Genomic DNA, 15,862 nt, shown 5'->3' with positions numbered 1-15,862 from the left:
CTTTCCACCCCTGTTCTCCTCCTCACCTCCTCATTTATCACTCTATCTAGCCTAGTTTTTTTTTTCTTTTTTAGGAATGTCCCCTTTTGGGGCTACAGGTAGGACTCCTAATCCCATTCCCCCGTCCCTTTTTTGTTGCCTTTTACGACTCAAGTGGAAAGACTTGGTGGCAGCATTCTTTTACCCCACCACAGGGTAGGTAGGCAAAAAAAGGAAATGAATATTCAGAGGAATGGTACAGGACAGTAACAAGAGGTTGGGGGGACAGCATAACAAAGGGACAGTCATAGTATAAAAGTGTCATCATTTCCCTATGTACAGAGTTTTCCTCTTTCACAGACAAAATGATGTGTGGCTCTGGTCCGTAGGGGCACCCCATATAGACCCTAAAGTATCAACTGCATGCTACTGTAACACAATAATATGCAGCCAATACCCCAGACAGGGGTGTGGGTGGGGGATGGGGGGTGAGGAAGTATGTACAAGAAAAAAATTGACGCAGCCCGAAGGGATTTCTCCCCCTCTTCTCCTTTCCTGCATCAGGGGACGGAGAGGGGGATTGCTGAATTTATGAAGCGGCCTTGCTGTGGATGTGCTGTGTCTTGTGACACTGCTTCTGACCCAGAGCAGTGGACAGGATGCAGGGATGACCTGTCATCCAGGAGGTGCCAAGATGGGAGGGAGGGAGAAGGGTGGAGGAGAGTGGAATATATGGGAAATGAAATGGGTGGGAGTGATTTCTATGCCTTTTTCTTTTTGGCTACCCCCCCATGTAAGGGGGAAAAAGCCTGTGATATATGTATGTATCTAGCCTAGTAACACCCATCATACTTCTCAGACACCTCATCTCAAACACATTCAAACTCCTTCTCTCTTCCTCTCTTATGTTACATGTTTCTGCCCCATACAGTGCTGTTGGCACAATCACTCCTTCATACAGTCTCCTCTTAGCCTCCATTCCCAAATGTCTATTCCTCATTACACTTTTTAATCTACCAAGGCATTTACTCGCTTCTCTCAATCTACATTCTACCTCCACCTCCATTCCACCCTTTCCTGCCACATTTGCACCCAAGTATCTAAAACTATTCACTTCCTCCAGTCGCTCTCCCTTGATGCTCACTTCCAGTCTGTTGCCACTTTCACCCCTTGTACATCTCATCATCTTACTTTTACCCACATTTATCTTCAGATTTCTTCTTTCACACACTCTACCAAACTCTGCCACCAACTTCCTCAATCCCTCCTCCGATCCTGCCACAAGCGCAGTGTCGTCCGCAAACAGCAGCTGGCTCACCTCCCACTTTTCTACATTTTCTTTAACCATCTCCAATCCCTGACCCACTACCCTTGCATTTACCTCTCGCACTACCCCATCCATGTATAAGTGGAACAGCCAGGGTGACATAACACATCCCTGACAAAGTCCCACCAAGTTGAACAGCCAGGGTGACATAACGCATCCCTGACAAAGTCCCACCTTTATCTCGAACCACTCACTCTCTCCATTTCTAATCCTGACACATGCTCTACTACTCTCGTAAAAACTCTTGACAGCTCCCAGAAGCTTTCCTCCAATCCCGTATATCCGCAAAAACTCCCACAGTGCCTTCCTGTCTATCCTGTCGTGAGCCTTTTCCAATCCATAAAACCCAAAAAACATCCTTCCCCTATCCTATAGCTTTCTCACATATCTGTCTTACCACAAAAATCTGATCTACACAACCTCTACCCATCCTAAATCCACACTGTTCCTCACCAATTACTCCCTCTGTTCCTCTCCTAATCCTCTCAGTCAAGATCCTCCCATAGGCCTTCCCAACTACACTTAACGAGCTAATCCCTCTGAAACTACTACACTCACACTTGTCCCCTTTTCCCTTGTAAAGCGGGACTATACAGGCACTCTTCCAGTCCTCTAGCACTCTACCCTCTCTTAAACAAACATTAAATAACCTCACCAGCCACTCCACCATTACTGTACCTCCTTTTTGTTAGACATTCTGCATGGCATCCATCCAGACCAGGTGCCTTACCTGCTTTCATCATCTTAACAACTGCCTTCACTTCATCCTTCCTTATTTCTCCTCCATTTTCCTAACTCATCACAGTCATTTCCTTAGCATTTCCCACTGCAACTATCTTTCCCTTCCTATCCTCCTTCACATTTAGCAACTCCCTAAAATATTCTGCCCATCTTCTCCTTACTGCCTTTTCTTCCATTATCATCTTTCCATCTGTACCTTTCACCTTTTCTTCTCTATTTGATTCACCTCCTCTTCCTCTCTTAATTTCAAAATTTTCTGTCATACTCTTACCCCATTTCACATCTGCTCTCCTCTTTGCCTCCTTTACCTTGTGCTTTACTTCTTTTCTTTTCTTTGTACCTCTCATATGACTCCCTCATCCTATTTTGTAACCAATCTGTGAAAGCTCACTTCTTCTCTTCTACAACCTTCTTTGTTTCCTCATCCCAACATTCACTACCCTTCCTTCTATTTCCTCCCATCCTTCTTGTTCCACACACCATCTTTGCACATTTTGTGACTCCCTCCTTGAACCATTCCCATTCCTCCTCCACTCCTAGCTCTACTCTGTCCTTCACTCCCTCTCACTCCTCTCTCAGCTTCTTCTTGTACTCCTTTTCCTTCTCATTTAAAGAGTTCACTCTAAGCACCTCCCTACCTTTTGTCCCTTTCCTCTTTCTCCATCTATCCTCCACTCTCAACTTACCTTCCACCAAAAAATTATCTGATATTCCCTCACTCTCTCCCCTTAGCACATGTACATCCTTAATTCTTCCTATTATACTCCTATCTACCACTACATAGTCCATTAACGCTCTATCTACCACCCTTCCATCCACCACCCTCTCCCATGTGTACTTATGCTTGACTTTCTTCCGAAACACTATATTTGCTATCATCAACTCTCTAGACACATTTCCACCATCAACTCTCCACTACGATTCTTTCCTGGAACTCCACATTTCCCAACCACTCTGTCAATTGGTTCATATCCTATCCTAGCATTAAGGTCTCCCAGTACTATTACATTGATGTTTCTCCTTAATCCCTCTATGCACTCATTTAAATCTATCCAAAAAGCCTCCCTTTCTTCTACACTCTTCTCACTACCAGGCCCATATGCACTTACAAAGACCCACATCTCCTTTCCCAGTTTCACCTTCATCCACATCATCCTTGAGGAAACCTCCTTCCACTCCACTACACTTTTATCTATCTCTTAACTTACTAGTTTAGCCACCCTTCTCTCCCTCGCCCTCTCTTCACTCCTGATAACCTCCCATTTACACTCCCAAACTTACACTTGCCCTTCCCTCTCAACTTGGTTTCACTCAAAGGCAACACATCCATCTTTCTTCTCACAAACATACTACCTATCTCTTCCCTTTTACTCTCATCTGTACCACATCCATGCACATTAAAAGACCCAAACCTTAGGGTGCTGGTTGGAAAACTCCTAGACCCTCTTATGCCTTTACTATTTTAAGGGAAAAGGATGCCTGGTCCCAATCCCAGTCCCATTTTTCTCGCCTCTTACGATCCGTGCAAATACTTGGTGGCAGTATTCTTTTGCCCCCACCACAGGGTAGGTAGGCAAAAAAGGAAATGAATATTCAGAGAAATTGTACAGGACAGTAACAAGGGGTTGGGGGACAGCGTAACGGAGGGGCAGTCGTAGTATAAAATGGAAAAAAGAAAAACATCTAAATGGCAAACATATATAAAACTTAGGAATGAATATGTGAATATATGCAGGAAAGAAAAAAAGAGTATATGAAAGGGATATCATGGACAAATGTATGTATCAACCTAAACTCTTTTACAGATATATAAATGACAAACTAAAGGATAAACATGAAATAGTGAAACTGCGTGAAGGAGATAAAGAATACATAGATGACACAGATGGCAGAAGTTATGATCAGACATTTCAGGTCTGTTTTTGGAACTGAGAGCTCACAATCTTGGGAAGATGGACAAGAAAGATCACCCATGATGAAAGAAATAAAGATAACACAAAAAGAAATGAGACCAAATAAAAAGGCCTAGATGTCAGAAAATTGCACGGACCAGGTGGAATTGCAAATTGGATACTGAAAGAATGTATAGATGAACTGACAGACAAACTATACAAGATAATTGACTTCTCACTCAAAGAGGGAAAGGTGCCGCAAGATTGGAAAGATGCAAACATAGTACCAATACATACATACATACATATACCAAGGCTTTTTCCCCCTTCCAAGGGAGGTAGCCAAAAAGGGAAAGGCATAAAAACACTCCCACCCATTTCATCCCTAAATACACTCCACACCCCTCCCACCCTTCCTCTCATCTGAGCACCTCCTGGATGTACCAATACATAAAGGAGTACCAATACATAAAGGAGGAAATAGGGAAGATCCTACAAACTTCAGACCAGTATCCCTTACAAGCACAGTAACAAAAATATGCAAAAAGGTCATCAGGAACAAATGGTCCAAACACTTGGAAGATAACAAAATAATAAACCCCAAACAATTTTATTCTAGAAGTGGAAGATCGTGCACCACAAACCTAATCTGCTTTTACTCGAGCTTAATTGAGATAATACAAGAAAGGGATGGATGGGCAGATTGCGCCTTCTTGGATTTGCAGAAAGAATTTGACAAAGTACCACACAAAAAATTAATAAATAAAATTGAAAAAATAGGAGGAATTCAAGGCAAACTGTTGGAATGGGTGAAGGATTTCTTAACTGGGAGAAAAATGAGAGTGGTACTTAGAGATAAAAATTCGAAATTGGAAGATGTGAAAAGTAGCATCCCACAAGGCTCTGTTTTGGCTCCTTTAATGTTTGCCATATACATAAATGATATGGATGAGGGAGTAAATTGTTACATGAACTTTATTGCTGATGATGCCAAATTACTTAAGAGAGTAAGAACAGAAGAATATTGCAGATCGCTGCAAGATGACCTGGATAAAATATGGGTATGGAGTCGGAGATATGAGATGAACTTCAACATCAAACAATGTAGCATAATGGAATTTGGAAAAAGTAAAAATAGAGTTTCGGGACAATATAAAATTGGAAACAGAAGTGAAAAAAGTAAACTCAGAGAGGGATCTAGGAGTGACTTGCCACCTGACAAACATGTAAATAAATTATTTGGAAAGACTTACAACTTATTAAGATCAATGAAAGTAGCCTTTGACTACATAGATGAGGAGATGGTTAAAAAAATAATTGTTACACTGATAAGACCAAAATTAGAATATGCTGTATCATGTGGGTACCTAGCACAAAAAAGAACATAAGAAAATTAGGAAGAATCCAAAGAGCAGCGACAAAAATGGCACCCACACTGTCAAATCTGACATATGAACAAAGATTGGAGAAATAACAGTTGTCAACACTAGAACAGAGAAAGGAAAGAGGCCATTTGTTAACCATTTTCAGAATTATGAAAGGGATGGAAGTTCTTGATAGAAATGACTTATTAAAGTGGGACAGAAGAGAAACAAGAGGACACGAAAAGAAACTAAAGAAGGACAGTTACAGAAGATATGTGGAGAGAGAGAGAGAGAGAGAAAAAAAAAAAAGAGCTTCCCACATAGAGTGATTGATGTCTGGAAGAAACTGAACTGAGAAACAGTGAATGCCAGAACTATACATGATTTTAAGAACAAACTGGATGTGGAGAGATATGAAAACGGGTCACTATGAGCACTCTCATCCAGTAAAATACAACTAGGTTAATACAAGATGCAAAAGATTAATGGAAATCATCTCAATATCTCTAGGCAAGGACATGGATGTAACAGACCAGACTGATAGCATGTGTAGGTTAGCTCAGTATAAAAGGAATGGCATGCATTCAAGGCTGAAGTCACAATTTATGGCAAAGTAAGCAAGTCTTGGAAGTTAGCATAAATACATACATATACCAAGGGTTTTCCCCCCTTACACAGGAGGTAGCCAAAGTCAAAGGCATAAATTCACTCCAACCCATTTTATCTCCACATAATCCACTCCAATTCACCACCTCTCCCTCCCCCTTTTCTCTGCTCCTCCTGGACAACGGGTCATCCCTGCATCTCACCCACTGCCCCAGGTCAGAAGTAATACAGAAAGACACAGCACATCCAGAGCAAGGCTGCTTCATCTAATTGGACATTAGGACAAGAGGAAGAGTTAAAAAAATATTTGGATCAGGAAAGATGTTAATGAAGAGGAATGAACAAAGACACAAAAGCTCTTACAGGAAGCCAAAGCCAAAAATGATAGGATAGAAGATGATTATTATTATTTTCTATTTTGAGAGAAAGAAGAGTTGTCAATCAGAATGTGAGGAAATGGAGAAAAAAAGGGGGGGGGGAAGGAAACACTACAAAGAAACTTAAGAGTAGTATATGCTAATGTTGATGGTTTACTATTAGCCAGATTGGAGATAAATGACTACTTAGGGTTAAATGAGCTTGATATTTTGTGTCTAGTAGAGACCAAACTCCCAAAAATGTTTATCTACTGTTGGGGAACAATAGATACACCTGGAGAAGAGACAGAGAAGATAAAGTAGGTGGACGGATAATGTCTGTGGTGAGATGTGACATAAAGGTGGAAGAAACAAATGTGAGTGAAGGCAAGGCAAGGCTGAAGCAATCCACCTAAAAATTTGTACTAATGGGCAGAATAAAAGAGACTTCATGGTGACATATGTCCCTCCCAGGACAAGAGCCTGGAATGAAGCTGAATATCACAAAATGTTATTGGACACAGCTCTTTTTCTAAACAGAACTAGTGAACAAAGTGGCATTTTAGTCCTTAACAAATATCTTAATTGGTGTGAGGTCAACTGTGAGGAATGGGAAGTAAGCAGCAAAGCAGATTTCTGGGGGAATACCCTGTTAAGTATGGCAATGGAGAACACAATGACCCAGTGTCTAAAGTGTGTTAACCAGGAAAGAGATGACATTCCCACATGATTTGATCTGCTACTAACCAAAGAGCCAGACATCATCAGCTCATTGAACTACCTTTGCTCCACAGGAAAAAAATGACCATGTAACAACTAAATATCAGCTGGAGGATGAGGAAAGAGAGCCAAAGAATGGATCACACAGGCAAGGGAGACTCAACTGAAAGCAGATTACTTAGGGTTGAAAAAATTCTTTGAAAAAGCAGACTGGGAGGAATTCATGAATATTATGGGAATAAGGAGGAAATGGGAAAACTTTCTTGACATTTACAACCAAGGAGTGAACAAACATGTGACAAAAATTTGTGGAAGAAGCAGAAAAAGGACTGGTTTAACAAAAAGTGTGAGATTGCAAAATAGGCCAGGGGCATGGCTTAGGGAAAATGGAAGAAAAGAAAAAGCAATAAAACAAAAGAAGCTTACAAACAAGCTAGAAATGACTATATAAGTATTCACAAAAAGAAAGCAAGTTTGAAAGAGGTGTAGTATATTTAATGCAAAGATGAACCAAAATTGTTTTACAGATTTATAAATGGTTAATTGAGGCATAGGAAAGTAATACTGGGTGGTGAGGTCTTTGAAAGAGGCTTTAGGCAAAAATAATAAATCAAATTTTCCAATCAGTCTTCAGAAAGCAGACCAATTTTTTGGAGGAAAGTGAGAGGTACAAAAACCCAGGTCTAGCAGATATAAATGTAGATGTGAGGGAAGTGCCCAATCTCTTGGGATCATTGGATGTGAAAAGAATGAAGGGAACAACTAGTGCACAAGATTCACAGTCTTATTACATGCAATTTGAAAGAAGCTTTTGTGCCATTTGATTGGAAAAAGGCAAATGTGGTGCCAATTCACTAAATTATAGGTCAGTATCACTAACCAGCATAATAGTGAAATTATGTGAAAGGATTGTGAAAAATTGATGGACCAAACATCTTGAAGAGATGAACATTCTGACAGACAGCTTCTTCTTATACTCTTCCTTTTCTTTCTCAAAGCCGCACTCACATCCTCTCCCTGGGTTGAAAATGATAAAATGACCTTAGACAACGTACTCTCGCTCTTCAGACATCCAATTCTATGTAAAAACCAAAGAGTGAGAATACGTTGTCTAAGGTTATTTTGTCATTTTCAACCCAGGGAGAGGATGTGAGTGCGGCTTTGAGTTCCTGTTTGAAATCACTTGCGATCTTGACTGCTCATTCCTTGGTGTTGTAATATTTACCTAGTTGTATTTTACGGGACGAGAGCTATGCTCGTAGAGACCCGTTTTCATATCTCTCCGCATCCAGTTTATTCTTAAAATAGTGTATAGTTTTGGCATTCACTGTTTCTCGGTTCAGTTTGTTTTAGACATCAATCACTCTATGTGGGAAGCTATTCTTTTTTATGTCTCTTCTATAAGTGTCATTCTTTAGTTTCATTCCATGTCCTCTTGTTTCTCTTCTGTCCCACTTTAATACGTCATCTCTATCGAGGACTACTGCAGAAGATTAAAGTGGCATTTCACTATATGGATGAATACATACATACATATACCAAGAGCTCTTTTCCCTTACCCGGGAGGTAGCCAAAGTCAAAATGCATAATTCCACTCCCACCCATTCTACTCCCATCCACCACACCTCTGTCCCTCTCATCTTGGCTCCTCATGGATGATGGGTCATCCCTACATCTTGCACATTGCCCTGGGTCAGAAGCAATGCATCAAGACACAACACATCCACAGTAAGGCCACTTCATTTAATTGGCGACCCTCACCTCCATCCCCTAATGCAGAAACACTGAAGGCAGGGAGAAATCCATTTAGCCTGCATCAAAATATCATTCACATACAACCACTCTGTAACCCCCACCCCCCACCCATTCATTCATCACAGTGTCATTCATACACAGCCATTCTCCAGTCACCCCTATCTTCTGCCTTCTCCCTTCATCAACAGATATCCCTCTTGCTCAACACCCCTTTCACCACATCCATCTCATCCTTGGTTGCCCCATCATGGATGTAAGGTCATGGATGAATATGGATTAATAGATGATGAAAAATCTCACTGAATTCCTGATTTGTCTACGACTGGAATACATGTCAATGGTCTTCACACTGAGTGAAGGACATAAGCAAGACTGGGAGAATACAAACGGCAGTAAGCAAACTGGTCCCCAACCTGGCAGATAAACCATGTGAGGATAGACTAAAAGCACTGGGTCTGCCAACTTTGAAAGATCAAAGAGAAAGAGGTGATATGATGACAGTATTCAGATCATTGACAGAAGAAAGATCAAAGAGAAAGAGGTGATATGATGACAGTATTCAGATCATTGACAGAAGATATCTCCAGATTAAAGAGGAAGGGCTTTAAGAGGCCATAGGAGTAAATTATGAAAGACCACATGTCTAAAGGATGTGAAGAAATACAGTTTTCCATATAGACGCACAAATACTTGGAATAGCTTAGAAGGTGATATAGCCCAAGCTTAAACACGAATTCAAATCTAAATATGATGATTGGGAATCAAGGATATAGATTAAGTTGGAACTGTACATGAATTTGAGGCTAGGCATGTTAAAAAATTAGATATACTACAATTAGGTAAATATACACGCATAAACCCATCAATCTATAAACCTAATGCTAAATCCTCCTCCCTGTACTGTGGTATTGACTGCAATTAATTGTGCAGTAGTAATTGCATGGTAGCATGCAGCCAATGGGGATGGTTTTGGGGTGCCCCTATGAACTGGAGCCACATATCATTTATCTACATTAGAGTAAAATCACTTCTCATAGAGGAATGATGCTATTTTTGTATTATGACTTTATGCAGTTCATTTGTAACTGTCCTTTAATACTTCTATGACTCTTTCTCATGTCACCTGTAGTATGGGTAGGGGTGTGTGTGAAGAATTCTACTACCATGATTCCCATGCAATTTGCAAAAGGCCATAAAATGTCTTGTTATTGTGTAACCAGTGAATAAGACTCAAGTTTTGAGTTTTTTTTATATATTATTGTAAAACAAAAAGTAACATGTGGAATAAAATATATTATTCTAATTGCTCAAGATGGAAATCTTTGATGAATTCTGTCCACCAATTTAAGATAACTTACTTTAGTGAAGGGTCCAGCAAATCGCCATAGCCCACCAAAGCCACAACTCTGGAGGTGATGGAGCTGCTGATGACCCTGGTCCTCACAGGCAATCATGTTCTGGATGATGGATTGCACTGCACTCAGGATGACCCCATCATGACACAGTGACAGCACTGATGTAATCTTGGCATCCAGCAACGAATGGCTGAAACATGAAACCTTTGTTAAAATTTATGCACTTAGGTGAAACAATTATTTACATCTTCCTACTTAATATCTTGTATCTTGTAATCTTAAAAGTGTCATAATCTAAAACAATACTTCACAGGCAACATAAGATTGTAACAAGGAAAATAGAAATATTCAATGTACCATGTGTACTTTTAAATCTGGCACCAAATATATATATCTTCTAAATCACTGCAATTATCAAGACATTAAGATATTTTTTATTCTACAGCACTGTTCTCTCAGGGACACTGCAAACCCAACCACCTGTGCTGGATTATACAGCTCAAACCAAGAGAATAGTTGTCTCTGTTACTCCTCCCTTTCTCCTCATTTTTTCCTTCAAGAACTCACTCAACTTCCCCACTGCCTTCCCTCCATCTTCTACTCTTTTTCATCTTCTTCCTTCCTCTCCTCTTCCCATCTTAAATGATCTCCATGTGTTCATCATCCACTAAGTTTTCTATTTCCTTCAGTTACTGTTTCTTCCTCTCTGCTAGTTATTTTTTCTTTTCAAGCATTCTCTCACATTCACCCGTTTTCTTGTTTTCCTCTTCTCTGACCTTTCGCACTTCCTTCATGTACGGTTTTGACTGTTCCTTTCTCTTCTTTCCAAATTCTCCACAACTACTCTCTTCCATAAAGCTGATCCCATTGTCCACAATTCACTTATATACACTATATTCTTAACTATACTTCCTATTATCTCACCTGATATTTTATATGCCCAAACTTTTCACAGTAATCCAACAGTTTTTCTGGCACTATACAGTACACTATATTCTTAACTATACTTCCTATTATCTCACCTGATATTTTATATGCCCAAACTCTTTACAGTAATGCAACAGTTTTTTTTTTGCTTTAGGCATTCTCCTTCCACATATCTTCATCCACTTCTATATCTATTCCCAGATATCTACTTCCAACTTATCTTCATATCAGTAAGAAGCAACAAAAATATGCCTACTAAAATGCACCACAAGCACCAATTTCAGACAAAAGGAACTCTAATTAGTATTCAAACAATTCTTAACCACTTCCATACGGTGACGCCTACGTAGGCGTCATGAGGAGCAAGTGGGTACGCGATGATGCCGACATCGGCGTCTTGATTATATTTATTTATTGTAGTCGTACCTGCGTGACCCTCATTCTCTCTAAACTGGCTTCATCATATTTTCTATGGTTATCAAAATTCACGGGTGAAAGAGAACGAAAGATTGAGCAGTGACTTTATTTTTTATAATGCGATTAATATGATGCAATATCACACCTCGGGCAGCTAATGCTGACAGATGTGCGATGTGCCCCGGAGTGAAGAGGTTAAGAACCATCCTAGACTATGCCTACACAACATGGTTCCCAACAATCAGCAAAACAAATGTGTGTGTGTATTTACCTAGTGAGAAGAAAGATGGATGTGTTGGCTTTGAGTGAAACTAAGTTGAGAGGGAAGGGCGAGTGTGAGTTTGGGAGTGTAGCTGGGAGGCGTTCAGGAGTGAAGAGAGGGAGAGGGAGAGAAGGGGTGGCTATACTAGTAAGTGAAGAGATAGGTAAACGTGTAGTGGAGTGGAAGGAGGTTTCCTCAAGGATAATGTGGATGAAGGTGAAACTGGGAAAGTAGATGTGGGCCTGGTAGTGAGAAGAGTGTAGAAGAAAGGGAGGCTTTTTGGATAGATTTAAATGAGTTGAGAGTGGAGGATAGATGGAGAAAGAGGAAAAGGACAAAAGGTAGGGAGGTGCTTAGAGTGAACTCTTTAAATGAAAAGGAAAAGGAGAAGGAGTACAAGAAGAAGCTGAGAGAGGAGTGGGAGGGAGTGAAGGATAGAGTAGAGCTAGGAGTGGAGGAGGAATGTGGAGGGTTCAAGGAGGGAGTCACAAAGTGTGCAAGGATGGTGTGTGGAACAAGAAGGACGGGAGGAAATAGAAGGAAGGGTAGTGAATGGTGGGATAAGGAAACAAAGAATGTTGTAGAGGAGAAGAAGCAAGCTTTCACAGATTACCGTAGTTACAAAATAGGATGAGGGAGTCATATGAGAGGTACAAAAAGAGAAGTAAAGCATAAGAATAAGGAGGCAAAGAGGAGAGCACATATGAAATGGGTAAAGAGTATGACAGAAAACTTTGAAAGTAATAAAAAGACGTTTTGGATGGAAATTAAGAGAAGAGGAGGCAAATCAAATAGAGAAGAAAAGGTAAAAGGTGCAGATGGAGAGATGATAATAGGAGAGACGGCAGTAAGAGGAAGATGGGCAGAGTAATTTAGGGAATTCCTAAATGTAAAGGAGGATTGGGAGGGAAAGCAGTGGGAAATGCTAAGAAAATGAGAGTAAGGAGTGAGGAAAATGGAGGAGAAATAAGGAAGGATGAAGTGAAGGCAGTTAAGATGATGAAAGCAGGTAAGGCACCTGGTCTGGATGGATGCCATGCAGAATGTCTAAAAAAAGGAGGTATAGTGATGGTGGAGTGGCTGGTGAGGTTATTTAATGTTTGCTGGAGAGAGGGTAGAGTGCTGGAGGACTGGAGGAGTGCCTGTATAGTTCCACTTTACAAGGGAAAAGGGGACAAGTGTGAATGTAGTAGTTTCAGAGGGATTAGCTTGTTAACCCCTTCCATACGGTGCCGCACACGTAGGCGTCATGAGGAGCAAGTGGATTCGCGACGCTGCCATATCGGCGTCTTGATTATATTTATTGTAGTCGCCCCTGTGTTTTTACATTCTCCCAAATGCGCCCTGAATCCCATTCTCTGTGGTTTTCAAAATTCGCGGGTGAAAGAGAGAACGATCGATATAAGCGGCGACTATATTTTATGATGCGAATATTATTTCGTTACGTCATACGGCTGGCATTGGCTGCTGCCCGCGAGATTTAAGTCCCGTACTGAAGTGGTTAAGTGTAGTTGGGAAGGCTTATGGGAGGATCTTGATTGAGAGGATTAGGAGAGGAACAGAGGGAGTAATTGGTGAGGAACAGTGTGGATTTAGGACGGGTAGAGGTTGTGTAGATAAAAATTTTGTGGTAAGACAGATATGTGAGAAAGCTATAGGAAAGGGGAAGGATGTTTTTTGGGCTTTTATGGATCTGGAAAAGGCTTATGACAGGGTAGACAGGAAGGCACTGTGGGAGGTTTTGCAGATATATGGGATAGGAGGAAAGCTTCTAGGAGCTGTCAAGAGTTTTTACGAGAGTAGTAGAGCTTGTGTCAGGATTAGAAATGGAGAGAGTGAATGGTTTGAGGTAAAGGTGGGACTTCATCAGGGATGTGTTATGTCACCCTGGCTGTTCAACTTGTACATGGATGGGGTGGTGCGAGAGGTAAATGCAAGGGTGGTGGGTCAGGGATTGGAGATGGTTAAAGAAAATGGAGAAAAGTGGGAGGTGAGCCACCTGTTGTTTGCAGACGACACTGCGCTTGTGGCAGGATCAGAGGAAGGATTGAGAAAGTTGGTGACAGAGTTTGGGAGAGTGTGTGATAGAAAAAGCTGAAGATAAATGTGGGTAAAAGTAAGGTGATGAGATGTACAAGGGGTGAAAGTGGCAGTAGACTGGAAGTGAGCATCAAGGGAGAGCGACTGGAGGAAGTGGATAGTTTTAGATACTTAGGGGCAAATGTGGCAGGAAAAGGTGGAGTGATGGTGGAGGTAGAATGTAGATTGAGAGAAGCGAGTAAATGCCTTGGTAGGTTAAAAGTGTAATGAGGAATAGATATTTGGGAATGGATGCTAAGAGGAGACTGTATGAAGGAGTGATTGTGCCAACAGCACTGTATGGGGTAGAAACATGGAACATAAGAGTGGAAGAGAGAAGGAGTTTGAATGTATTTACCTAGTTGTAATATACGGGAAGGGAGCTATGCTCGTGGTGACCCGTCTTTGTATCTCTCTGCATCAAGTTTTATCTTAAAATCTTGTATAGTGTTAGCACATACTGTTTTGTTGTCTAATTTGTTCCATGTATTTATCGCTCTGTGTGGGAAACTGTTCCTTTTCAAGTTTTTTCTATAACTATCCTTGAATGTGTTTGAGATGAGGTGTCTGAGAAGTATGGTGGGGGTTACTAGGCTAGATAGAGTGAGAAATGAGGAGGTGAGGAGGAGAAAAGGGGTGAAAAGGGAGTTGGGAGATAGGGTTGATGAAAGAATATTAGGATGGTTTGGACACATGGAAAGAATGAGTGAAGAAAGACTAGTAAAAGAGGTATGGAAGGCAGATGTGGAGGGAGTGACATCCTAGGGTGAGATGGATGGATGGGGTGAAGGGGGCTTTGGGGAAGAGGGGAATGTCTGTTGAGGAAGGATGGGAGAGGACAGAAGACAGGTGAATGGAAAATGGTTGTATATGGATGATGTTGTGATGCACGAGGTGGAATGGGTGGGGGGATGGGGGGTGAGGTAGTACAGTGGCCGCGAAAAGTTTGGGCGCGTAACAAATGTAAACACTTGTGACATTTAAATAATCATTTAAAGACCTATAAATGGCTTATTACATACCTTATTTACCAAGCGATTTTCCTTTAAGCTTTATGACCTTCTCCAAACGTGCCGGGATGCATCTTGCCAGGTTTTGTACGTGTTGAGGAATAATATTATCCCAAATATCCTGTATTTCTGTTTTTAGCTTAGCTGTTTTTTAATTATATGCCATACGTGCTCAATGGGATTTAGGTCTTGAGAATTTCCAGGCCATTTTTTGAAGTAATCAACACCACAGTCTTCTAACCATTGGGTAACAGACCGAGCTGTGTGAGCAGGAGCTCCGTCCTGCATAAACCAACTAGCATTGCACTTTTCAAAACTTTCAGGCAGGTTATCACACAATAACTCGAAATAAGTGTGCTGATTTACACTCTCATTTTGTGCAAGAAACACTAAATTGCCAACTCCACCAAATGCAAAGCATCCCCACACCATAACACTTGCAGTATGTTTCACCACTTTAGCTGTATAGCGAGGGTCATTAGGGTCAGACCCCCTGGGGCGCCTCACACGCTTCGACCTGCAGCCCGACGACACCACAAACGTTGACTCATCACTCCACAATACTCGTTCCCAGTCTTCTAAGGACCAGTCCTTATATTTCTTGCAAAATGCTATGCGATCACGTATGTTTTTTGCACTTTGGAGGGGAAGAACTTTAGCACAGCAACTACGGTATTGTAAATCTTTGGCTAAATGATCAGAAATACATCTTACAGACACATCATGCAGCAGTGCAGGGTTATTTTCTTTCAGTTTTCGAGCTGTGAGCGTTGGATCTTTATCTAACTGCCTCCTAATAACCATAGAAGTACGATTTGATATCTTCCTTGGCCGACCAGAGCGATGCTTTGGAGTAGGAATGATGTTACTTCCTCCGTCTCGAAATTTCTTGGTCTACTTTTGCACTTGACGCACTCCAATTCCCACACGAGTAGCAATATCTTTACACTTATAACCCTCCTTATAGAGGGTTATGATTGTAACAACTGTGTCTCTTCCCAGCTCTTTACCACTTCCCATTACGGAGATATCAAGGCACAAAAACAGAGACCACCGCAAAAAAAAGACTACT

The 15,862-nt window shown here is 41.1% G+C and overlaps 1 protein-coding gene across 1 annotated transcript in view; it reads right to left on the bottom strand.

Annotated features, from left to right (window-relative positions):
- The window catches only part of LOC143038025 (neurofibromin-like), a 421,021-nt gene that overhangs the window by 42,708 nt on the left and 362,451 nt on the right, over positions 1–15,862 (bottom strand). Inside the window, exon 53 of the mRNA XM_076206875.1 lies at positions 10,099–10,285. Coding sequence (XP_076062990.1) covers positions 10,099–10,285 — 187 coding nt within the window. The remainder of the gene's footprint in view (positions 1–10,098; positions 10,286–15,862) is intronic.

Source organism: Oratosquilla oratoria, chromosome 23 (assembly GCF_046742065.1).
Source record: "Oratosquilla oratoria isolate Oo_2021 chromosome 23, ASM4674206v1, whole genome shotgun sequence".
NCBI classification, from domain to species: domain Eukaryota; kingdom Metazoa; phylum Arthropoda; class Malacostraca; order Stomatopoda; family Squillidae; genus Oratosquilla; species Oratosquilla oratoria.
The sequence above is the reverse complement of the archived record's forward strand: the minus strand, read 5'-3'. Positions and strand labels throughout refer to the sequence as shown.